At 42.3% G+C, this 27,464-nt stretch overlaps 1 protein-coding gene across 2 annotated transcripts in view; it reads right to left on the reverse strand.

Moving 5' to 3' along the window:
* The window catches only part of ncam2a (neural cell adhesion molecule 2a), a 241,650-nt gene extending 217,995 nt beyond the window's left edge, over nt 1-23,655 (reverse strand). For both annotated transcript variants that reach the window (XM_023393367.2, XM_087170181.1), the window contains exon 1: nt 23,502-23,655. In XM_023393367.2, coding sequence (XP_023249135.1) covers nt 23,502-23,553 — 52 coding nt within the window. In that variant the 5' untranslated portion in view covers nt 23,554-23,655. The remainder of the gene's footprint in view (nt 1-23,501) is intronic.
* Nucleotides 23,656-27,464: the final 3,809 nt, after the last annotated feature.

Genomic DNA, 27,464 nt, shown 5'->3' on the forward strand with positions numbered 1-27,464 from the left:
GGGGGGGTGGGGGTTTTTTTTTTGCTGGTGGCTGAAAATGTCTCTTTCTGTCTTGCTGCTGCACCATTCTCCTTTTGTAAGTTTCACTCAGTTTAATAGCATCCAGATGAACTGGGGCAATACAAATATGTCAGATCAAATGAGAACTTTCAGCATTGCTCAGCTAAAGTCTTAATACTCAAATTGTCCCCCCCCCCCTCTTTGATATCCTCTTTGTAGTTTGGCTTGTGGATCAGCAGATAATGTGACAACAGAGAAATGTCAACAGAGCAAGATGTATCAAGGGTATATTACACCCAGCAGACTCAATAAGTGTTTGTTAAACTGTCTTTGTGTGTAGTGTGTGTGTGTGTGTGTGTGTGTGTGTGTGTGTGTGTGTGTGTGTGTGGCTAACTGTTCGATAGCTGTGCTCTGTTTGCTAAATGATAAGCTCGGTGCTCAAAACATGCAAAGCACATAACAAACACCGGGGCTGAGTCTCCGCGAGCAAATAAGCCATTTCATGCTCGGCGGGAGCTACAGGTGTTGAGCTGAATATATGCATGCCACACCAACACACACAAACACACACGCGCGCACGCTTTCAGTGTCGTACGCGTAAAATCAGAAGGCTCGCAAACACAGACATTTCTAAATCCAGCTTTTAAAAAGTGACATCGAAAATAAAATTACCATAATTTATTCCCACTCCTTGAACTAATAACAGACAACTGCTGCCACATGCTGGTGCTAATTCCACTACAAATAAGGTAATGGATTAATCAGTTGACCATGTCATATGATTTTATGTAGATTTGTCCATGTGCTGCTGCTAAGATCAAATGAAGAACAACTACATGCTTAAGTGCAAATAAGCAAACTTTAAGTCAGCTGAGGTTAGTGGCAGCAGCTGAAAACTACAGGTAAGTGTGCAATTCAGCTAATGTGAAGCATAAATTAATATTCAAGTTTAATGATCTAGAATGTGTTAGCTAAAAGTTGTTCGTTTTTTTTTTTTTCACATAGAAACTCTTCTTCCACTTGCCTTATAATTAGCACATCACTTTTCTTGGAAAGTTCTTGGTAATTCACAGTTTTAAGGAAATGATGAGGACAGTTTCCAGGAAGTCAGATGGGAAATACTGGACCTGTAACATAAAGCAATGCCGCAATTTCCAAATCACTTCTGTCAAAAAAAAAAAAATTCAGGCTGCTGCTAAAGCTGAACTTTAGAGGGCATATTTGCAGAAAAACAAGACCATGGATTTTTTGCCCCTCCCCCAAGGAATCTCTTCATGAATTTTCAAGAGCTCTTTCAATCTACATGCTAGCTTGTGAGTGCTGTACTGAGATACTTGAAAACATGTGAAACCAATCCTTGAAAAAAATCTCCAGCTTGAGGAAAAATGAGTGACTGTTGTTAAAAACTGCAGTGACATGATTCAATTCAGTGGCAGACAATGTTGGTTAAATGAGGCACTCAAAGTGGAATTTAACCCCATTTCTGTTTGGAGTTCTGGAGTTAAACCTTGTTAGCCTTTACAAATGACATCAGTCTTGGTTTGTATGTGATTAAAAATCAGCATTGTGCTCGAGTTTTACGCCGCATTCCCTCTGAATCAGCTTCTCTATCAGATGCGGTGGAACCACAGTGTAACCGCAGTGTCTGTAGCAAAATGAAAGTTTGAATGAAGGTTGTCTGTGGTGTTGCTCCCAGCCTGGCTCAGCCATGATGTGCCACTACGGGCTTTGCTGTCTGATTGGCTGTTTGCCAGCACCACAGGGTTGGTGGGTGGGTGGGTGTGCACAGAGCGTGCCGCTTTGCAGCACAGAGAGCGTTCCAGATGGCTGTGATTTATGAACCTCTCAGAACGGTGGGACTAATGAACACTACCCGACATGTGTTTGGGATGGAGGGACCGTGTTCCACCATCACTCTGTCTTTGAGGAGGGGGTCTCGGACATTGCATCATAAGTACTAACGCATGGTGAAAGCACTGTCGACGCGGACTTGTAATCCGTCTGCTATGTCAGATACAAGCAGATGAAAATGAGATTTAGGTTCACATGGTTTTAAACAGTCTTACAGGCCTGAAATGAACACTGCTTAGTTTGTAAACATAAGCACTACAAATTAATTTAATCTGCATTTAATCTGCATAATTAATTTGCAATTAGATCAAAATATTAGGCCAGAATGGGAACAAAACCTACAGGTAGCCATTGTTGGGCACCTTGGGCATACTTCTGTTCATGTTAACTGCACAGTATTGGCCTTTCTGTTATTTTATGTTCTGCTAAATATCCCCCTCTATGATCTGACTATCTCTAATCCAACAGTTATTATTTTTGTCAACTACTTATATGATTACTGAGCTATTTTTACAGTGATTACAGTTACCATTTTTAAAGTAGATCAGTGTAATCCCATGACATGGATGTGTTGCTCCTCCAACCTGGCACCATGTTACCCAGTAGTATGCTCCAGGTGAGCTAAGCATTAGCAAAAGGTAAATTTGATAATGCATGGTATATTCAAAAATGGCAACTTTTAAGGAATTAAGAAAATCGGTCCTGTTTATAGAAAGATGCTGTTTGTTGTTGATTTTTTTTTCTTTTTCTTTTTTTTGGGGAAAAATGGTGCGCAGGGTTTTTGAATTGGATTCAAATGGTTTCTCGGCCTACGGAGGCCCACGTAATCCCCCCGACTGAAGACAACACGTACGTCACAGAAGCTTTCCTGATTTTCACCTGACAGCAGCGCAAGGCTACAACCCCTGCTGCGCTCTTGCTGCTAAATGTCATCACTCTAGAGCTAAGCTGTTTATGTACAAGCTCCCTCATTAGACACTGAGTAATTAAATAATGAAGAAAAGGTCATAACTTTTGACAAATCAACATAATAAAAGAAAGTTTTGCTACTTTCCTTTATATTAAACTCCCTAACAGTTAAGATTACACAAGTCTATTTTTAAAGTTAGTAACTTTACTGTCAATGAAGTATATTTATGCTGCCGTGTTTACTTTATTTCATGGTTTCTTTATGCTTTGCTAAGCTTATTGCCTGCAGTGTATAGCTTTCTATTTATTGTGTAGACATGAGTGGTATTGAGTGGGAACTCTCTGCAAGAAAGCAAATAATCATATTGACCAAAATGTCAAACTGTCTTTACTATATTGTGCACTTCGGCACCATTGTCTGTAAAGCAAAGTCAACATCAACTTCAATGAGGAATGAAAATCATCACTAGACCTCAAATATACAAACACAGTTAGATCTTTAAAAATCTTCTTACCTATTGCACATTTACACGGGTAGAAAAGTACAGACTGGTCAAGGAAAGTGTTTGCAGAAATCTGCCATTCTCTGTGATTTATTTGGTGCTGAGTGCTGTGCAAAGTATATCCTTTGACAGGTTTTCTTCCCAGCCCGTCACTGGCTGATATGTCTCAGTGAATGGGAACAGGCTTTCAAAGCACAGCAGGAGCTGGGCGGCTGCCACAGATGGCTTTTTTAACAGTACACGCTCTTTCAATCAGCTCCAGAGAGATGTTGATCTTTTCAAAGACGGGGACAACACTAATTACAACTATAAAATTTGAATGTCATATATTTAGATATTTGTGTGTGTGTTCATACGTGTGCAAGACTTTCCAAATCGAATTTTTACATGCGTCCAATCAGCAAATTATCGCCTTCATCTGTCCTGGAATACATTTAATGAACCTGTTAACATGCACGGTGTGAAAAACAGTCGTGTCAATATTCCTGTTTGACTGAGTGGAAAAATGTCTTTAGCTCCCATAAGGTTTCAAGCTACGCCAGTCATTTCTGTCCAACCATGACATGGCGTCAGAGTGGTGGGGTTGTAAACGCACTGCAACAAATGCCTAAGGAGAAGAAATTCAGGTAAGAAATTAGCTTTTGAACTATTGTACTTTTGATTCAGAGTAATTGCATCACTACTCATTATGGTTTCTTTATTTCTTTGTTGTTGTTTTCATTAAATACAAGGACGAGGAAAGGTTGCCAACAATGACATTCTTCTTACACACTTTCTAGTTTGGATTTCACAAACAAGTTATGACATTTTAATTAGTGAGCTTTGGAGGCTGGTGGGTGGACTTTGTCACCTGTTTAGCCATGGCATCAACCCTCTAGTTTTATCCTACTCTTGGCAGAGAAGCAAATGTGTCATCTGACCTAGACGACCATCCTACCCCATTAGCCAGAAGGAGAGTTTCCTGAATCACTGCTGAAAAATAAATAACTACCTATTTTATGACATGACAGTGCTATGGTGAAGGTTTCGTTTTGGTTTAGGCACAAAAACAACTCTGTTAGTTTTGGCGTTAAATCTTGCAGTTCATGCCGTCATGGTGACACGATAAATAAATACATAACCCTTGTGGTTAAAAGAAACAAAGGTTTGAAACAGGAAATGAACAGCAGTCTCACGTGTTTAAGTCCAATGTTTTGTTTTAGTTTGAAGGTCGTATTGACCAGCTGGACTTGTGTCATTACTCTCTGTTTTTCTTTTTTTCTTTTCTTTTTCTTTTTTTCTTGCGCATTAACTGATAAAGAACAAATAATATAAAGAATGTTCTAAGCTTTGAATTGGTTCTTCATGTGCTTGGTGAGAAAAATAATGACTCACATTTGAAATTAGAATTTCCAAAACTTTCATATTAGTAAACGTCCATTTTGTTACTCTCTTGAGGATCATTAACAAGTGCCCTTCTCTATGAGCTCTTCCAAACACCAATCAAGTGGCTCCTTCATCAGTGCAGAGGTGCTACAATTGTGCTATGGTCTGTTAATCAGCAGACAGCATCCCCAATGGCAGCCATCTGAGTCGACAGAGAGAGAGTTTGGGTTCAAGTGGGAGGAAACAGAACTGCAAATGAGTAATCATGAGGATATTATTGTGAAAAAGACCTTCTACAAAAGGCAGCTGAGGGTAAGAGAGGAGTCATTTTCCAAACACAGGAAGGGTCACAAGACAGCACCTTTAATCCGTCAAAAATTGAATGATATCAAAAAACAAACTTCAGCTATCAACTAGAGTTGAAGCTACAAACTCCACCACCATTAAAGAGTCCGACTAGAGAGGGATAACAGGACTGAGGAATGCACTGGGTCCAAGGATAGAGCCCTGTGGGACACCAAAGGCTGTACTGTGCTTCTTCTGCTGTGTGTTTCATACAGTATGGTCAAGTATGTTTCTGTTGATTAACCCGAAAATACACCTCCTACAGTTGAGGGGAAGGTCTGAAATCTGAACAAAAGCCTTTAAAATTATGATAATTGTAGTACGTCAGATGGTAAAATGGGCACTGGCATCCGTAACCGCCTCTTGGTGTTGAAAATGTACTCTTAAAAGCCCACAGGTCTGAAAATAGAGAGGCTGAAGGGCCTGACTCCAGGTTTGTCTAGTTGGTGATGTTGTTTAGAGGAGCAACCGAGTTGATGTAAGCACAAGGCAACACACAGACAAAAGGTTTCGGCTGCCTCAGACCCAATTACACACATCGTGACAGCAAGAATTGAGAGATACTGCAAACATGTACAAACACAGTCGCACTTGCTGCATATGTGCGCGAGCATACACGCATATTTCTCCTCAGTGTGCCAGTGAAGAGAAGTCTGAACCGAGCCGATGCCAACACGCGCGCAGACAGTATCTCTTCCTCTCTCATACAAACAAACACACACAAAGCAACGAGAAAAGCTGAGACAGGTAGAACCCAAACCGCAGTGAGACTTACTGAATATTTCATAATGTTTTTACTGGTCTGTCAGGAGCATCGGAGGAGTGCAGCACGCATGTGTTTGTGTGTGTGTTTGCACTGTATCTGTGTCTGCATATGTGCAGATTTAAATTGTGTACATGTCGATTTCAGTGTTTTTGTATCTGTGAGTCTCTGTTAGTGTGTGTGTGTGTCTGGGAGTGACAGACCACTGCTATGATTGACTGTCAGCTACAGTTAGTTCACCAGGGCATCAGTGATGCGCCAAGTAGCAGGCAGGTCACATGATAATTTTGTCAGCGTGGTGAGTTCAAAACTGGGGGAAATGTATTTTTGAAAAGTGGAAGAAGCTACAGTTTATACCTATAGAAGACAACTTTTCTTACTTCAGATGTTATTTGATGGGAAGTGAGATTTTAGCTCAAGATGCAAAAATGTGCCATAGAACTGCAAGGTTAGAGGATAACACTTTGAGGGTTTGTCCCAACTGACGACCCCTTCCACATTACGCACCGTCACTCAATCCATTGTTGATATAAAAATGTTGATTATGTTTATGTTTATGAATGTTGAATGCAGCTTTAAATCCCTTATTTTCTTTGTTTTTCATTTACAACTTGCTTGTAATCATTAATGTGGACAGTACAAGTCTGTAATATATAACTGATGTTTCCACATTTGCACAAAACTATAATCAATGTTAATATTATATTCTCATAAAAGTTGATAAATCACAGTATGAAATTATTGCCCAGCAATATAACAGGAGCTGCCTTTTCTGCAGTGGTATTGATTAGGGTTCAGACCTTACATATATCAACTAAAATGATACTCCTCGAAGGCCAAACAATAAACAATAGAATTAATTTTAGCCAGTTTTACTTATTGTTTAGTAACTGTTTTGTTTTTCAATTAGTTTGAAAGTGCTTTGAAAACAATTAATGGTTGTTGTTTATCTGGTGATATCTTATTAGTGAAAGAAAGTAAAGGAGGCTCTGTTGCTGTGGATATATAACTCACCTGAGAGCAAATTTCCACACAACTCCTACAGTCCTCTTGTAGCCAGGATGAGATGCTACAGACTAGAGTGCTCAATCCTAATATATTCTGGAAAAGTCAGGTGGAGGCTGGCTAGCTTGTTAGAAGACAAACCGAGAGCTGTGAGGGCGTCGAGGTCAGTTTCTTTTTCCTTCTGTCTTTCCTCATCCTTGCGCCTCCTCCTCTTCCCTTCTCGTCCTCTTTTTCAACCCCGACCTCCAGCACACCCCCTCACTTTCTCTCCCTCCCCCCCTGCTCCCCAGTCTCTCTCCTCTCTGTTTGTTTATCTGTCTGCTTGTTACCCTCTCACTCCATCCTCTCCTCATGTCCCTCCCTCGCTCTCTCTCTCAATCTCGTTCGGTAACAGGTGAGTTCCCAGAACTAATTACAGGAGGCTATCCCAGGGTGCAGCGGGGGCCGGCTCATTTGCAGGCGGAGGGAGCGCGAGAAGGCTGTCTAATAACATTTTCTACTGCGTGATTAAAAACAGCCCATAAATCACTTGTTCACATGGGTGTATGCACATGCACGCGCATGTATACACACACACTCACACACAGCCTCAAATTAAGCCATCAGCCACATGCCTTTAATACACACTACAACACTGTACAACCAATTTGAGGGGCCTGAAGGACACATACACTTCCTCTCACACACCCTGTCTCACCGTCTCATAAAGCAGCTGCAAATTAGGTTGTTTATACTTTCATATAATATCATAGTACAGTCATAGATTTTATACAATTTACATGTATGCAAAAAACGCCCAGTTTATTTTTTACTTTAATTTGAGTGATGAGGCAGTGAAAATGTAAAGATGACGATAATAAACCTCCACCAGGAATTTGAACAATGAGAATGAACCGATGTCAAGATGATGCAGCAACTCCAGAGTAATTTCACTGATGAGCACAGAGCTCATTAGTGCATCTCACTCACACACCCCTCACCATTGATTTTCCTCACCAGCCACCATTAATTGTTTACATCTTCCTTACATGACTCGACAAGGAAATCTAACATGGGGTGGACTCAGGGGCCCCCAACATGTGGATGACAGGCGATGACGTATGAATAAACCTGCGCACACCTGCGTTCTTGTGCTAGAATTTCATGCGTGGGTGGGAGCTGCCATGCTGAGGTCAGGTCAGGTCCAGGGCTGCAGTACTGATCCTTTTCATTACTGATTATTTTCTCAATTAATCAATGAATCATCTGAAAATAGTAGAAACTGCTGATCACAGTGTACTAAAGGAAATGAAGGAGAGGTAACTTCAGTCCAAAACCGAGGGATTGAATATATCACCATAAAAGAGAAAGGAACGGGTATTTCATGAGATGACTTATTTGTTTAAATTTGACAACATTCATGCAAAAATTTAATAAAACAAAGTCTTGGCAGTCTTCCCCCAGAACCGTATTCTTGGCAGAGTGGGGAAGGCTTTGAAAGAGCATTTAGCCCTCTATGATGGGAAATTTTATTTCCAGAAATAACAACTGAACAGTTAAAGGTACACCGTGGAGTCCTGTACCAAAAGCAGCACAACGGAGGAATGTTCTTAAGAGTTGGTCCTTGTATTGATAACATTGTGCAAATTCATGGGGACGTACACGTTTGCGTGCAACATGATGCACATTCCTGCCAATGATGTCATGCTACAGTTACAGCTGGTGAAAGAAAAGACTGATTTTAAAATCATGTACTTATGTAATAATAACAACTGCCACAGTCCTGGTGTTCATACAGCCACCCACAGAGCCTCACTGACAATAACTGGAAGGTCATCACACTAAGTATTAACTTCTCTCACACATGCACACAGTAACACACTGTGATCCCTCTGGCTGGCCCTCACTGAGGTTCATATGAAGCGGCGCCGTCTCTTCTGGCAGCTGGCGGCACAATAACACAGGCAGTAGATTAGCAGCGATAGCATCGCTGGCGCTGAACAGCAAACACTGGCCACTCGCACGCTCCATCTCTCGCACTGACACAGGACCATTTCACATGACTCTCACTTGTGTAAAATGGGCAAATACAGTAGGCATTTGTTTGCACACGAACACAAACAATCACAGCACTGAGTCGACTCCTGTGGTCAAAGCATATGAATTATTGCTGGATGAAGCTAGATTACCTGACTCTTCACAGCGTCTGCAGTCCGGTCACACATAAACCTCAAGACGCCAGTTCAGCATGAACTGAATACAGTAGAGCCGAGATGGATCCGAGCATAAGGAGGTTAAAGTTCGATATCATGGCAGGCAGACGGTTTCTTCAACTAATAGCAGCAGGTGAAAAAGCATTACAAGATAGGTGTCAAATATGAAGCGAGAGTGAAATTTAAAGCGACATGCGACTCCTGTTGAGGTGGGAGCATCTGATTTCTCCTGCTGCTCAGATGTCAAGCTGCTTTGTGAGGGTTCATATACCGAGCCACCGCTCACACCACTCACACAAACATACAGCAGAGCACGCTGTGAGATAATCAGCATATCGAATCACACACTGGCTGCTTCAAAACATACAGGGGATTGTGAAAATCTAAGTTTGCGCTGCAGAGACGAGCAAGACGACAAGTGCTGATTAGAGCCTAACATATACTCAGCCATTTACATTTCACATAGAGCTGACTGCTGACTTCACGTGATACTCGTTTTTCCATTTTCATTCCTTGCAGTTTTCTACAACTTCTCCAAAGAACTGCGGGTGTTCTGCAGCTCATTGTAGCCAGGAAGTCACTGCATACGGCTTGAGCATGTTCAGCGTACGCACACTGAGAGCATCTCCCTCCCTCTGTGCTGCTGATGGACTATCTGGCCTTCTCATGATCACTTACTGAAGGAGGAATCCAGCCAAGAGATTATGATTGGACTATAATCGGCAGCCAGGTGGGAGGTCTGATTTTGATTTTTCTCCTCCAGTTATCCGATTCTCTCGTCATTGCGGGGACACGTGTCACACGACTGAACATGAAGTTTTGCAAGTATCTCAAGATTTCAAGCTGGAAGAAATATGAGACACATGCATTTCAGGAAATGTGTGTGTGTGTGTGTGTGTGTGTGTGTGTGTGTGTGTGTGTGTGTGTGTGTGTGTGTGTGCGCGTGCATGTGTCTGTGTGTCTGTGTGTGCGTGCGTGTGTGTGTAAGACTCTGCCTGCTTGCCTGTGTGTATGTCGTTTTGCATAAAGTTTTGCTGATGCAGGCGGATACGGGCGCTGCATCTTCACTCAACGCTCAGAGCCTTGAGCTAGTAAGGGGCAAAACCCAAAACAGCGAAAATCAAAGAGTAAGCAAAATCCTGAAATAAATACACGCATAAACAAACACACACACACACACACACACACACACACACACACACACACACAGCTGCAATCTCTCCCCTCTGAAACTCATTTTCCACTTTAGCAGCTCCTTTTTGCAAAGACTCATATTTGATTTACAAACGTACAGTTTCAGACTTCACATTGGGATGACCCATGGGCTTCCGATCAGCTCACATCCTTTGCACACGCATAAGCACACACACACACAGACTACACACACACAGACTACACAATACCCTACAATGCAGCACTCAGGTGCTGAAGCCTTTGAGTCACGTTGTCCAAATCTATAACAAGCAAAAGACTCCCATTAAACAACCTTGGAGTGGCACAGCATTCCCCAAAGCCTGGGCCGTGCATCACGCCGAGCTCCATGTGCTCCATCACAGCAAAAACACTTTCAGCTCCCCACAAACCAGTGTGCCACTGCACTTCATAACAAATGGTTGCGTTTCGGAGACTCAGTGCACCCTAATACCGCAGCAACTATGTCTGTCGGTTTCCTATTTTCTCAGGTTATACAAGTGAATGGTTATGTAAGCACTGTGCTAAAAGCAGTGCCACACACCTACCTAAAAACGATAGGACGGGCAGTCACGCTCAAGGGACCGGTGTTTGGGGAAAAAAAATACATCCCAGTATGTGGTTAAGAAACAGTTCGTCACAAGTGTCCTTTGTTTGAGAGCTTGGACTTATCCTGTTAATACAAAATAATGCCATTTAATTTCTTATCCTTTCATTTGTCCGTACTGTATCCATTGATGACATGATAAAAAATGAAAACTAAATCCTGTATTCCCTTTTTTCCAGCACCCATTTCACTTATCACCAACTCCATTTTGACTTGAGGGGTAATTGTTGTTTCGGAGAAGAGGATTCTTTGTCGATTCCTGGTATTTCTGTGACGGCTCGGATGTAAGGACGAAGCTCGAGGATACTCATTCTTGGAAGGAAGAGTGAAAGAGAAAAGAATGCCAGGATTGTTTGCTACTCTGTGAGATAACAGATGAAAAGGGCCAGCCTGCACTGTAGTGAAAATTGTTATACTGTGCTGTATCTCTGGCAGACAACACAAAGAGTCAAATTAGTAACACTGGAATGTCCCCTTTTATTTATACATCACAGAAACAAATCACATATATATGTATGTTTTGGAAAAGCCAATATGATGACTGGAGGTGAAGTCCATGACCTTGACCACAAAGGACCTGCATGCTGGCTGTGTCTAGATCCCCTGCAGTCATGTCATAATTGTTTGCATTAAAAGTGATGAAATAGTCGACTTTAAAAGCATTGCAGCAGTGTCATATAGTACTTTAGCATTGCAATTCAAGCATTGTTTTTGTTTCGCTTGTGTACTTTTCCATTCCTGCAGATAATTGGCCAGATGTAGACTGAGATTTTTTTGAGCACAGCTACATTGGACTTGAGGCAGGCGCATTTTTCAGCAAACTAAAAACATCAACAGTAAATATGAGTTTTTGGTGTCAGGCGCTCGGAATCAAAGAGGAAGTTCTTCAGTGCTGATTTACTATTCTCTCTTCAAGAGAGGAGAGAACAGGATCACACCGGGATTTATTATCATAGAAGACGGAACTTCTCCACTGAGAGTAGACGCAATAGACTAATATGTTTAAATTTTGTTTTGTTTTTTTAATATACTCTATTACTGTCACTAGTGCTCTCTGCAACTTTAGGACTGTATGCATATTCTTTGGGGGTTGATGACAGGCATTCTGGGAAATGTAGTGAGTATGTGCACAAAGGCAATGTTAACAGCTGATGTTAAGCAGGTGCAATGTTTATCATATTCATTCATAATTTAGTGTTCTGGCATGCTAACTTTTGCTAGTTAGCATAACACCATTAGTTTTGCAGGTCAAAACCAAAGTCAGTAGGCTTCATCCTCTGCGCACCAGGCATGTCTGCACCAAATCGCATTACAATCCATTTAATAGCTTTTAAGATATTTCAGTCTGGAGCAAAGCGGTGAACCAACCAATCATCAGACTGACATTGTCATACGCAGATCCATACTGATAACTGATTAGTTATCCGGTGTATACTGACTACTTGAATGTTGTTGTGTGACTGAGTTTCCAGCTCTGGGTCAGATTCCCAGATTCATCTGGTCACAGCACTGAAAAGAAACAAAACTTGCTCTAATTTGAATATTTTCTGAAACCACTATTGTGTAAATTGTTTAACAGACAAAAAGATGATCAGGTTATTCTCTCAGTATATATCGGTATACTATGTTACGCCACAAGCGAATATTCTACGCCAATTTTTTGGGAAGTAGACTTTGTGACAAAATATGAATCAGTGCTGTATGTTTTGTGTCCGGTGAGTTGAGTGATTAGTCATTGTGTTAATCCGGGCTCTGAGGCACACTGTTGTGAGAGAGGTGGTTGCTGTGTCTAATCGCAGGCGTTGCAAAGATAATGATAAGAGCAAAGCGGGCCTCAGGGGCACGCCGCTCTCCACGTTTGTCACCAAGAATTTCACGCTGTTGTCAAATCAGTGTTTGTGAGTTTTTATGGGGAAGAGAGAAGGAAAAAAAAAAAATGTAGAAGTGTTTACATGCGCTTGAGATTTATAGGCCAATAAATCAGGGCAGTGAGATGAAATTAAACTCTTTTTTCCTCCATCTTTCATTTTTAATCTTACTCTGGATTCTTCTGTAGAACTTTCAGCACTGAAAATATCACATAACAAGGCTCACGCTGTGTTAGTATTTCCCAAAAGGCTTGGACCTGTATTGGGTTGTTAAGAATCAAGCTGGCAAAACAAAGGGGCAACGCGATTATGTATGAAGGAGACGATAAGTTGTAGTAGCCAGAATGAACATGAATCTTTGCCCAGTAGTTTCACAGAGGGAGGTGTAAAGAAGGTGGGGGATCGGTGGGCAGAGTCTTACAATCACACAGGTTATTTGGGGACTCTCTGGGAAGTAGAGGAGGACCTCAGTGAACTCCTCATTTCTGTGGGGCTTTATGTAGCGTGACGGTTCCAAATGAAACTCCCAGATCATGTGGGAGCGCTCTATTAATTTGTGGCTCAGGCCGCCTCCTTGGGGAGAGAGCTGCCACAGCCAGTACTGCATCCCCTTTGCAGCTTCCAGCAAAGATTCTTGTTGCTTATTGACTGAGGAGCTGCACTGCAATGTTTCTCCACGGCCGCGGCTGCGGCTTTCGCCTCAAGTGCCGAGACGATCTATCATTTCTTTGGTCGCATACTCCAGACTTTACAGGATGGATGAAGAGCAGCGTGAAATAAAAGTAATCTTGGTTCTTGGAGCAATATACAGGCTTTAGCTAGCAGAAATACACTTTGTTCCTACATGGCATGCTCTGAGAAATCTAATCTGGTTCTGTTAAGTCTTGTTGAAGTATAACCACAAGAGGAATATCGAGCTAACAAGATAGCTTTGGTGGAGTTTTGTGAGCAGCAACCTGCTGCGAATGTTTGCAAAATATCGGAAAAATGCACAACCTCTAAACACATTTTACAGATTGTGAATTAGTCCGAGGCAAAATTCAATACGATAAAGAATCTAACTGTAAGAAAAACTGTTCCCACACAACCTTTGTTTCTCTAGATGCTGTTTTTTGGTTGCTATGCCGCTCGTTTTAATCAGGCTTTTCAACAGCACGTGTGAGATCACAAGGCTCTCTTAAGACTCAAGCCCTGCAGCATATACATCCACATGAAAGGAAGGCCAACACTGACACTCCTCCCGCTAACCTTCCTCCTTTGCTTCTTCCAACATCACTCTTTATCTCGCTTGACTTTTAAATATGCACAAACAACACAAATGTGGTCCAATTAGTGAAAAACAAGAGCGATCTGTAAATTTGACAAATTCTGTGTTTTTTTGACTGATGCAGGAAGGTTAGCGGGAGGAGTTTCTTGTGTTCAGCTTTTCGGTGCAACCACTGAAGAAAATCAGGAAAAGAAATATGAAGTTTAGTAGGTAGGACAGTGAAGTCCAAAAATATCCTTAGCCGACTGCCTCATGTGGGACCCACTGATTTCAGAGGCGAAGAAGGACTGGGGCCAAGAAGCGAGGAAACTTTTTTTTAACCAGGAGAGCCTGCGTGTCAGTAAACACACCATCCGATCTAAGTAAAGATAAGACAGGTTCTTTAATTACTGAGAAACGCTTTGTGTATTCCCATGGAGGCGCACGTCCTTGGGAACTCATCGGCTGGTGGGCGGGAAGACAACAATCCCATAGTGCCCACATTGGGAGTAGGCCAACTAGGATTGATGGGAAGTTGTGCAGATATACAAAGTAATTAAAAACACGCCTACACTTTGCCTGGTGCGCCTTATGAGTGCTTGCAAGACGATCATTATGACTTTGAGAGATAATGACATGCTTGACAGAACAACCCTGAAACAGCTATACTTAAAATTTCCTGACCGCTGTTGTGCAGAAGATAGGCAAGTAACATAAAATCCATAGGTGTTAATAACTATATACTGAGGAGCAGAACAACAAACATCATTAGCTTCCCGAGCAAATAACATTAAGCATGGGTGCTGCTTGAAAAGCTTCCCACGTAGGGGAGAACAGGATATCTTCCCCCCACAGACGCTGGTGATGAGACTAGTGTGGGAGTACCACAAAACAGAGCATGCACATGAAAAGAGGAAGGAATGGAAAGGGGGGTGAAAAAAAAAAAGTGGAAGAGAGAGGAGTCAAACGAGAAGAGATGGAAACAAAAATAAGCTGGCCCACATTGCATTAGGAGATTCCGTTTGAAGATTGTCTGGCATGGAGAGGCAATCAAGAGAGCAGAGACTGTTTGGCCTCACTGCAAGCTATTCTGCTGCACTGCGACCACATCGAGTCCCCCCCCCCCGTCTTTCTCTCTCATCTATCGCTCACTCTCTCTCTCATCTATTCCTCATCGAGTGCTGCCTCCCATAAACAAGGATGCTGGCCACCACTGGCAAGAAATCTGAGAAGACGGATCCCTTTTTCAAGATGAACTCTGCATCATTTCCTCGCAGAGCCCGGTCCCACAAGGACACCGGACAACCTGAATCATCTTAATGCTGGGAAGTATCAGGGATATGCCCCCATTGTTACACACTCTAGGACAGCCACTGTTTACCAGACCATTGTGATGTGTGATTGGCAGCCGGGTTGATCTCCTTGGGCGGGTCAGCAACACACCACAACGCTATTCACTTGAGAGTCCATCAATCACAATTTGGCTTAATTAACCGGCAGGAATGACAAGACAGGGGCCCACTGTCTGTCTGGCTGGATGGATGGATGAATGGATACAAGGAAATATGATGGATACAACACAGCACAATACAGCAGAAGATAATTTAATACTGTAAGCCCAAAGGGAAACTCAAGACTGCAGAGAAAAGAGGAGCAGCTGACGCCAGCCAAGAGAGAGATTACTTCACAACATTCAGTTAACTACTACAATATGGTTTTCAATTTTATTTATATAGAAGGTGACTGAATCTATTGGCTGCTGTAACGTTATTATCTAAGCTTTAAACCAGTTTGTCCCGGTGGCTTTGGGGTATAAGATGCTGACCAGGTAATCACAACAGTCCCCCAGTTTGAAGACCTTTGTCACTCTCCACTCTCTCTTAACTCATTTCCAGCCACCTTCAGATTGTCCATTATCAAAGATAAAGGTAAAAACCTCCCAGAGGCGTCCATGAAAAACAGCATGGATCACAAAATCCTGAAAGGCTTGAGAAAATTGCAAAACTAAGCTTCATGAAACTTTTTAAAACTGAACTAATAAGGCAGTCTGAACAAGAAGTCTTTGAAGTGCTCACAAAAATGTAAATGTGAACATGTACAATTCCAATGCTCAATCTGCCGAGGAAGTGCTTGTGATATGATCGAAAGCTCGAGAACAGCTACTAAATGGACACTGTGGTGAGGTTGCTTTGTCAGCTACTCTTTCAATCTCTGCTTTTAGGCCAGCATAGACGGGAAGCCCTTGAACTGCTCAGAAAAAAAACTCAGAAATTTGAAAATCTACAATTCCGTGACAACTGAACAAACTCAAGATCTTCTGATATGAGTGAAACCTCCAGAGCAGCCACTAAATGGATCCTGTGGTGCAATTGTATTGTCAGCTTTTTTAAAACCAATAAATTAGGGCTGGGTGTAATGAAAACATTTTAATACCAGTGCTAATACAATACCCAGATTCCAGTACCACAATGAAAATGACACTTCTTTTGGGGCTTAATGTGAAATAAAAACATGTTTTTCTGCAAGACCTCTTTTCTTTTAATTCAAACGAGAGTTCAAAATTCTCAGATTCTCAGAATATTATTCAGTCACAAGCAGCTCTACCAAAACTTTCCCTGAATAAACTAAACTTATGATTTATAACAGGAAAAAACTCTCCATACAGTCAATGACAGTTTTTGAAACTCAGTGCTACAGGCATACTTCAGTCAGTACTAAATAACAATTAAAGTCCCATACCAAGCCCTACCAGTTATTAGAATTCTTCACACGCATTATTTAAGTTCACAAGCACTTGCAGAAATCTTAGATTGCTTACAGTAATAAAAGTCGCTCCCTGGCTCGCCTGATCTCGTTGATAGGTGTGTCCAAAAGCCTGCACCACACTTTCATTAGTGTCTGCCTGCTAGCACGGCTACAATTAGCATCAGTCCCTTTCTCAATCATGTTGATGAACCGTATAGACATTCTGCAGCCTCCATAGGCTCACACTAACTAGTGCTTAATCGACGCCAGGCACACATCCAGCAGGAAAGAAGTTGAAAAATATTGTTCTTTGTCCGTCAATGGATGGCTCCTCTTCATTATGGCTCTATCCGCCTCTCAACGTTAGCACATTCAGCTGTCCCGTAATCTGTCATCCAGCCAGCCCTTCCTGTCATCCGTCTGTGTCCATCTTCGTGCATACTGAGCCCAGAATTTCATCTGTCAGTGTGTTGGTAGCCCTCCAGGACTTCACCTGCTGCAGTTCCATGAAAAAACTCCTTTTAATGATGGCTCGAAAATGTACCCATGTCTGTACCAACTCACTATCCGTCCTTATTTATCCATCCACTTTCAGCGAAGTCCATGTCTCTCCTGCACTTCCAGGCACATGCACATTCCAGCCCGTTTACTACAAATCACATACACATTACTGTTTACTGTGCAGCATGCTTTGGTAAATGTTTGGCAGTATTACAAGACTGGGAGTAAATGAACTAAAATATGTAAAGACACTATGTGAGAGAAACGTGACACATCAGCATTTGTGCCAATTTTAAACAACTTGTTTTGAGTGCAATTGTCATTCAAAGTCGCTTTTCACTTAGTCACTTTTACTGGATTAACAGTTAATACCTTAGAGTGTAAATAACAGTGTGTTCGCTCCTGAATCGGACTCAAACTTGAGATCATATTAAAGAACATCCTCTGAATAGATTGTGTGAAAACTCAAAGCAGACATGGAAAAAAATGAGGACATGACCTCGGTGTCCTCATTTGTAGCTATAGCACTTCAGCAGAGAAATTACTTCTCTGAGGCAGTGAAGAAATGCACAAGACTGTGCCTTCGTTAGTAAAAAGTTAAAACAGGTTTGGAAAGATTTGAAGACTTGATTTTACTACGAGACCTCAGGAGCAAAAAGTGATGCTTTTACCAAAGAACAAATGCATTTAAATAAGTAAACAAATTGAAAGTATTGTACCAGGGAGATACAGCGAGTGAATATTTCACATCAGAAGAAAATAAATGCAGCTTCATTTTTTCAAAACAGCTGTCATTGCTGTCACCCTTTTCAAAAAGCTCACACATTCATGTTGTTAGTGTTAATCCAACTCTGAGTGTAAAAATCAATATTGTGCCTATGTTCATGCAATCTTATACATATCACAGTTAATCTCACACATGCTTGCTCCCCTTCACCCTCCATCCCCAACACATAACAACCTTCAGAAAATCTTTATAACTGAGAGGATGAAAATTTGTCACCAACGTCACTGACATTACATCAGTGTTTCTGTCAAGTCAGTATTTCTGAAGTAAAGGGACAGGACATGCAGACAGTCCTCTACTGCTGCCATTCAATTTCGTTAATGTATGTATTACGTAATAGAAAAACGTAGTCTCCAATGTATATTTCACATATGCTCTACATCAGATCACTCCGCAGCAAATCCCACTGCTTTAGTGTGGTTATTAATATGGTCTAAGTGGGTCACTCAAAACGCACAGCCCATACTGGAGTTGTTCTGAAGCTCTTCTGCCATTTCTCTGATCCCTCTGTTCTTCATTTAATCATGCCTGCCGGTGCCCGAACCCAAAACTAAGCCCCAGACCAACAGCGATGCGTCCCATGAGAGGATGCGCTGTGGAGGAGCAGGCTGTGAAGGGGTGTCAACGCGTGTGTACGTGAATGCATATGCTGCAGAAATAAAGTGAACAACAAGAGAGGGAGAAGGAGGACCACGCAACCACTTTCCCCCACATCCATCTGTCAGTCAGAGAGTGTGCCCACTGATGCTGTTGTCACCCTGGCATCCTGGCTCTGCCTATTAGCCTGCTAGTTAGACTGGCATTTAGACTGGCAGGACACACACGGGCAGGAGCCAAAGGGTCTCCTGCTTGGCTAGCACCAAAGTGATGTAAAACAGTAGACAAACCCACAGGAGCACATGGCAACATGCAGCAGCTGCCTCCTCCAATCACGTCACTCTGGCCTAATTTGATTCCATCTCGACAGGATTCAATTACATTTTATTAATTTTGGCGCAGTGCGACTCCACAGAGTTTGATTCAATCTCTGGCAATGCAATTTAACTAGATGCAATCAGATTCACTTGAACTGAATGAATTTTTAAACATAATCTCTTCCTCGCTTCCTCCCTCTGTATAAATCGTGTTGCTCACTCCATCGTTCTCAATTTTCTCTTTCTGGCATTCAGACTATAGACTATAATGAGCGACGCCAAACTCTTCCTACAAGAGGCCCCAACTGCCTAGCGTATCTACGTTTTCTTGGCTTCTGGTTGGGAGAGACTCCCTGAAGAGAACATTAGTCACTTCCATGATAATAATGGCTAATTTGAGTGAAAATGGAGCGAGGTTGGCTGAGGGCATTATTGAACATGCCGCTGTTTTTGCTCGATGCATCACAAATAAGGTTTTCAAAAAATATGCCAAACGTTCACCTACTGGAGCTTGTTGTTTTAATATCATCTCGCCTCTCAGTACTTCTGCTATTGCGTAAGGAATGTTATTAAAAGACAGTTTTTTCAAGCAACTATCAACGTTTTAGCCACACAGGTCTCCTAATCCCTAATGCTAATCCTGTTAACCGAGCTGAGAGCTGATGACTGTGCAGCTTGTACACAGAGCTTCCCAAACTACCCTTGAGCAAGGCAATTCGTTTCTTTTAAAGGGTGCTGCACTCAGACTGACCTGTAAACTTCCCAATGAAGTAGTTACGTACACGGAAGGATCAGGAGATAAACAGACGCTGGGTATAAACATGTAAAAGTTTCGTAATTATAGGTGTTCTGAAGTTCTTTTGTGTCTCCTTGTGGTTGTTTTGTTCCTCCTAATGGTCCCTGTGTTGTCGTTTCAGGTGTCTTTGAGGTCGGTTTAGTTTCTGTTGTTGTTTTCTTCTCTTGGAGGTTGGTTTTTTTTGTCTCTTTGAGGTAATTTTGGGTTTCTTTGCTGTCTTTTCGTATCCCTCTGTGGTCGCTTGATTGACTTTCCAATGAGAAATGTCAACACTTCAAGCAGATGCTCTGATCTTTGGGTGGCCTGACCCTCCAGGACCCGTTGGCTAGTCGCTGTTTTCAACCGCATGGTAACATATAGAAGATAAGGTTGTTTAAAAATATATCTAGAATTTCCCACTGCTGGAACCAGGCATGTGAGAAAAGTTTTAGTCACACAGTCTACTCTTTAATAATTTAATACTTCTACAGTCTTTGAGTTTGGAAATGGGCTGGAACATATGCAGGTAGGAGTTAGAAAAAATATGGCAATGTCATATCTCAAAATTACTGCTCATTTCCTTTCGGTCTTATTTACGCCACTTCATTCTCAGCAGGCTGACAACAAGCCCTGCGGCACAGATGTTCGGCAGTGCTTTTCTCAAGTGTTCAGGTGTTTTGAATATCACACACGCCTCTTGTCTTGCATGCACAAATTCAATGGTGGGACCTGATCTCGGCAGATCCGGTGCTAAAGGGCACACATGAGAAATCAAAAGCTTGCAGGCAAATAAATAGTGTATCCATAACACTGAGATTGCCCTTTGTACAATTCAGAGGCCTGCTGACTCTAGTCGTTCCTTAAATTGATTTCTCATACGCGGTTGCCTCGAGGGGGTGATTCCATTTTCATATATACACTGGCTCTCTATATGTGTGCTCTCGGTCTTAGTCTATTAATCAAATAATGCAATCAAATTCACCTTGCAGGACCAAGACACAGGCGATTTCTTTCGAGAACAGCTTTGCATGTCTTTAATAAGGGTTTGTGAGTGGTGCTGCATGGTGTTAAGAACTGTGTGCAGCATTGTTCCAGTATCAAATAATCAGCAGAGCAGGAAATGTAGAAAGATAGAAACTTTTAGGGTCTAGATTTAGTTAGAGTTAGTTAGAAAAAAGAATGGATACAAGGAAAGATTGATACAAGGAAAGATAGAAAAAAAGTTCCTCTTGCAACACTAGTGGAGTGAATTTCCGAAAAAAAAAAAAACCCTGCACTACCCTCATGAATATTTAACCGATGATTCATTTGAATAGTTTGATGCCGAGTACAGTGTCTATGTGCGGTTAAGTGTGTGTGTCCCTGCATTTATGCTCACTCATGTGAGCATGTACATAAACCAGAACTACAGGATGTTAGCAAACCTCAAATACATGCTTAAGCCTCGGCTCAGGGTGCAATGAGAGACACTTAAGCGCAGGGGCATAAATCTTTTAAACCCTGAGCCACTGACATTTCCCCCCATGAGATACAGCGAAGTATCTTAATTACGCCACTTAACATCACATCGGCGAGTCCCGGGTGGGCCCAAGCAAGCATATAATTCATTGTACTAAGCATCGGTAAAAGCCAAATACATAAACCTTCATGGATGCACACTCAAGTGCAGGGTAGACGGTGAGCTGGGACTTAAAAAGCAAATGTTTTCCTTCAGAAGTCAGCAGGGGTAGAACAGAGGATATCTGTAGAGTTAGTGTGGTGGGAGCCGGGGCACCTCGCTGACTCCTGTCAGAAAATCAAGCTGGCGTCATGAATCGGTGCAAGCGAATGAAACCTCTTTCTGGTTATACTTCTTTTATTAGTGGTTTAACGTCCACTCCAAAGCCCCACGAGGATAAGAAACGCTGAGAATCAGGCTCCCTGTCAGGCTCCAGTACATACCCTTCATCTCAGAACTATCCTTATTATTCACATTACAGCATGTTCTCTGCTTTGTCTTATAGGTCAATTTGCATGGACTTTGCTATCATGAGAAACATGATAAGAATGAAAATTGGATGGCTGGATGATGTAATAGTACTGTAACAAAGGGAAAGTAACAAAACCATGAATATTCCAGTTGAGGCTTACGAACAGTAGCCTGTGCCTCTTTATTTTACCTCAACTGCTGATATACTACAGTCCTTTTAAAATGTTGAGCATAATCAAACTCTGTGCCTCTTGTGTGTCTGCTTCGGTTTCCATGCCACAAACCACCAAAACAAACACCCATTACATCATGTGGACTCAGTTTCATCCCAGAAATCTCCCCATGACAAGGCAGCTACAGGTTTATAATCGGAATTATATGCAATCACACATTAGCAGTGACAGATGGACCTGTTATAAATATGCATAGTCTTTTTTTACACCTCCTCAAACTGGATTTATGTATAGCACACTGAAGTATGGTAAAAACTGATCAATGATTCTCCATAGGAGCACCTCCCACACCCACACACACACACACCTTTGAGACCCACTACCCTGAAGGACTTGAAGCAAAGCAGTCAGTATGAATGAGATGCAACACGCTTTAATGACCAGTGGCTTCACTCTTGGCACCACTTTGCAGCGCTCTACCCCCACCTGCCGTTGTGCGCCAGGAACCCAGTGTGACAACACTGCAAAAAATGTCCATCTAACTCTTGTTTTTTTTTTTAATAAGTGGGAAAATCTGGCCAAGGGGATATGATAATGCGTCTTATCCCGGATGCAAATTAACTTGTTGCAAGATTTTTTTTAAATAAAAGAAGCCTGCCTGAAGTGCATTTACATTTGTGCTGAAATAAATAAAATAATAAAATAATCCCATCCTGCAAGCAGTTCTTTTTCGCCTCCAGAAATGGATTAACACTGAATCTGAAGCTACAGGAGTTGAGTAATTTCCGCGGTGCACGCGGGTCTCATCCCGCGGTGACAAGGCGACGCGCGTCACTGACCAGGACACACACACACACACACACACACACAAAGGCCAAAGGCGAATGTGTAAACCGAGTAACATCTTCATCTTCCACCGTGCACGAGACCCCCCCCACACACACACACACACGAGGGCGCGCGCACAGACAATCGCCGCACCTCGGGATCAGGTGCGTGAGGCACGTTAAAGCCAATTACCGGTGAAGTGTCACTCTGCTGTCACAAAGGCAGCTCATATTTCCAAACTTTCCCGAATCATTTCACAATGTGTAACAGCATCACGGGCCCGATATCATCGTGCTACAGCCTGCGCACAAGATGCAGACACAGAAGGAAGATGTTTCACCGTGCAATCTTCAATCTAGTCTACAGTCATTTTCTACAGCAACACAGAGTGGACAGGAGAGTGGGTGAGAACAAGGCAGGAGAATATGATCCAGCATATTGGAACTGCAATGTATGCCTCCATGTATGATGCCAGTTGAAGTTAGGAGACATCATCGATTTTTACGATGAAACCAGGCAAGCTCTTTGTAAATAAGATCCATACACCAAAACAGTACAGCACCCGAGGCTGCTCCTAAAGATGAACAAACTAAAGAGTGAGCAATGTTATATGATGAAGATAACAGTTTATGTCCGGGGCGTGCAGAGTCTACATCTCAACAGCTCACCCCTTAAAAAAAAAGGGACCCCATCATAATCCCCCTTTTCAGTCAGAAACCATTCTGGCCCCTGCAAGACGTGCTTCAATTACCAAACAACGTCCAGTTAAACAATCCAGCCCTCTCTCTCTCTCTCTCTCTCTCTCTCTCTCGCTCACTCCCTCTCTTACTCTAGCTCTCTCTCCCTCCGCTCCCTCCACAGCAGCTCTCTCTGCCTGCTGCAGCTCACGATGGCAAATGCACTCAACTTGTCCACAAAGTCACCAAAGCTCGATGGTTTGACACACTCACGTCCGCACCCTTACCTTGACTGCCGCAGACGAGCACCCCGAGGAGATGGACGAGTTTGAGCATCATTTTCGGGCAGGGTTTGCGCTGCCGGACGCTGCTTTCGGCTGCTGTAAAAAACGACAAGGGCGACACACACGCTCGGCTCCGCGCATCCGCTGTCTTCTTGGGCTCCGGCTCCGCTGGCGACTGGTCTGCCTCAGCTCCTTCCTTCCCTTCCTTCCTATACGCGCGCTCCCGCTCGCCGCTCGTTCACAGTGCCTGCGCCGCGTTGAGGACCCCCCCCTCACAACCACCATCGTTTCTCTCCAACCTCACTGCTGGAAGCTGTTGGCGGAAGACAAACATGAAGGAAATCAAGCAAAACATGTTTATATTTGTCATGACTTCATGTGGTATTGGAAGACATGCTGTTAAGTTAGAGGAGGAGGATTTAAAGAAAAAGAAAACATCTTTAGTCCCAGGGTCTGCAGGAGCATGGCTAGGAACACCTTTCAAATATCTGTGGGTCCCCTCCAGCTGTGGGCCCCTGGAATCCTCCACCCATAATCCCACGTAGGAACAGAAGTGCCTGCTTATCCCTGAAATCCAGACGAACATGCAAAGTCGGAAGATTTTGCCTGGTGTGAATAATGCAGAGACTCTCCCAGGCCTTTTCCTGTCACCTGTTTTACACAATGGGGCTCATGCGAGAACATTTTTCTTTGAGGTTTGCTCGTACGCATCTTCCAAATCCTGTGTCATTAGCTTGTCCATGCAAAATAGGTGGGACCTGGCGACCTTTAAATTCTCCTTACCCTTCCCAGGTGCTGGCATTGGTTACCAGTGCAACTTTACGTGTTGTGCAAATGAATCTTAACCTCTCGTCCAGAGCAACGCATAACCACGTTCAGTACAGGAATGCGGGTGTGAACTTTTTAGCATCTTTCAGCTAATTGTTTTGGTAACAGCTTTAAAGTAACAACTGCACTGTTGCTGTTAAATCTCAATGTTCTTAGAAACCGCACCACGCAGAAGAAAGACAAATTTAGAGACTAGCAGGCGAGCATTTACTGATTAGTGGAGAACTTGGCAGCTAAATAGATAGAAAGCAAACATTTACTGAAATCTGATTCCATCTAAAATAATTCACCAACAAAAATAACATAAATTACAGCAGTCCTGCATTTTGATGACACATTTGGATTTGTGAAGGCAGTGATTATCACCTCTCATGAAGCCAGGGAAAGAGATCTCAGACTTGCGAGCATCCCTGTTGAGCGCAAATGAAGTGGTGAATTAAAACTGACAAAACACTGATTCACTTAGCCAAGGAACCAGAAATGAAAGTGGATATCGAAATCTCTGGAGACCTTAGTTGGGACTGATATCTTGAAAACTGGGGGACATGCTCTTTTTCAGCCAGAAAAAACACATCACGGCTGCAAATTTGTCAATATCATTCATAGATGTCTGAGGTAGCGTCAGGTTTGTCTGTTGGATGGACTTCAAAACATAGTGCCCTCTCTGGATTTCATTTCACAACAACAATAATTCATTTTTTGGACTGTGACTTGACCCACATTGCTGTGCTCCTAACGGACACGCGTCAAAAGGGCTCCATGGCTGTAATTCCCCATAGTCGCCTGACAGACTGATGCAATGTGGGTAAACTGTGGCAGATAAGGGAAAGTCCCAACCTGCCTAACAGCCATCTAGAGGTGAGTTGTAGCCTCTCAGGATTGTGTCGCGGTGCAATATGTGTCAAACTCTCTAAGTGGAAACTGGGAAGGTGTGAAAATGAAGATCAACAATCCTTTTTCCCAGTGAGGCCTATTTTTATTTCAGCCTAACAATGCTGGAGTTGTGGATTAGGTTTAAGTGAACGCAGGTGATTCAATCTCTAATTGGTGCAATTATTAATAGTCCATTGTAACTGCTAAATTCAGACGGACTTTTTTCTCACACAGCTGCACTACTGCTTAAAGAGCCACTTAATATTACTGCAGTCTCTCACTTGCGGAAAGGTCATTATTAAAGAAAATGAATCGCACTAAAGAACAAGAACAAGTGTGAACTCTACATCAGTTCTCCCCATTGCGATTGGTTCCCACGTGGCATGAGTGCAAATTTATGATTTTAGTTGTTCAGTAGTTTTACATGTTTTAAGACCGTGGCCAGATGAGTCATTGAAAAAGCAAAAAAAAAGTTTTTTTTTTTTTTTTTAAATCAGCAATGTGAAATGTCTACCTGCTCTTTAACTGGATGGCCAGGATGCAAAAAGACCTTGTAATGCAGAATAAATCCAACCCCAGTGTCAAATACTCTTGACATGAACTATTCATGACTTTTGAAACAAGATCGTTCAAGAGAAAAGCATGTCTGCTTGCAGCACGAAGGTCATGAAAGTGAAGCGAAAGCTCCACATTTGAATTGAAGTGTTTGTTTTGATTCTTCTGTTCGCTTTATAGAAAGATGGATACCCGGGAAGTGACTTGTAACAGGAAAATACTGTCTTTATGCACCACTTATGTACATTGCAACATTCACGGAGTCGAAGTGATGGTCCAGTCACGTTAATGTTAGTCTGTCACGACCGAACATGTCCATTTGTCACACTTTCAGAATGGTAATTGTACATATATCAGTAAAAAACTATCATTTGCATCACTTCATTGCCTCATATAGGTATGTTTTCTACTTCCTTTAAATCAATAGTAACATAATAACTGATGTCAGGGTGCATCCAACTGTACTTAAAAGGCACAGTCCATTCCACAACAAATATGTCACTTCACTGCCACTTCACTGTTGCAAAGTGTTGCATAATGCAGCCTCCTTTGTGCTGGGGAAAAAGAAAGCCTTGAGTGTTTTGCACCAAGTGAAAAAACTTGTGGCCTGTCCTAAAGTCAGACTGTCAGTGATCGCTCTGTCATCACCGCCGTCACCCGAACGAGCCCTGCCGCCATAGCAACGAGGTTAAATGGCTGTATTGAAGAGCAGGCCTGAGCACTGGAGTTGCATACACAGACAATTCATTGTTGGGGTCTTTGTAAAGCATAAACAAGTCTGTAACACCCCCCACCCCACCCACCAACGAGTGATGGGAGATGCATTACCACTTCAAGTTTAATCAAACACACAAGTAGAGCAGCACGTATATCTCAAAACCTCAAAGGCTGACCTGTAAGTATAACAGCTCCAGCAGGTCAAGAGCTGAAATGAATATTTGATGTTAGACCAGTGCAATCCATATATAATAGCCTTTATTTCACTGTGTGGGGGACAAATCGCTTTCATCACATTATCTCAGAACAACTGTGCATTGCCCTGCTTGCTCACAGGTTTTGTCAACAGTCTAGTGTCTCCGCTCTCACTGTGACCTCTGCAAATATCACAATACCACAAATTACAAGTTCCAGTCCATTCATTTTTCACAGCTAGATACAACAAGTACAGTCACACAAGGTCTGTCCTCAAGTACAATCTTGAGGACATTGAATGCAATTTTATTTTATTACCTCAGACTAAGGAGGTAATGTTTTCACTCATGTCTGTTTGATGCAGAAAGTGCAGAATAGATTTGCACCAAACCTGGTGGACGGATGAAGCATGAGCCAGGGAGGAACCTGCTCAATTTTGGTGCAGATCCAGCTAAAGGGGCAGATCGATGAATTTTAACATTGCAAGACAAGGCAATTTTTGTCGGTTTCTCAGGAAATAATGTTTGGATCTTGAAGTTAAAAAAAAGAAAGAAAAAAAAGAAAAAATCTAACATTTATGGTCTTGAGCTCTATGAGTTTGTACAATTTGGTGCAGATCTGGCAGACATGTCCAGGATTGTTTGGCCTTGGCGGATGTATGCGCTCTACTGAGTGACTTTCTAGTGTTTTTTATATTTCTACTCCACTACATTTTTACCTAATATTTTTTGAGAGCTACAGTTGCAGTTTGTATATTTGATATTACATAAAAAAAACATATGGCCTGCTTATAAAATA

The sequence above is a fragment of the Seriola lalandi genome, unplaced genomic scaffold (assembly GCF_002814215.2).
Source record: "Seriola lalandi dorsalis isolate HSWRI2012SDOR001 ecotype SW California unplaced genomic scaffold, Sedor1 jcf7180002054933, whole genome shotgun sequence".
Lineage (NCBI taxonomy): Eukaryota > Metazoa > Chordata > Actinopteri > Carangiformes > Carangidae > Seriola > Seriola lalandi.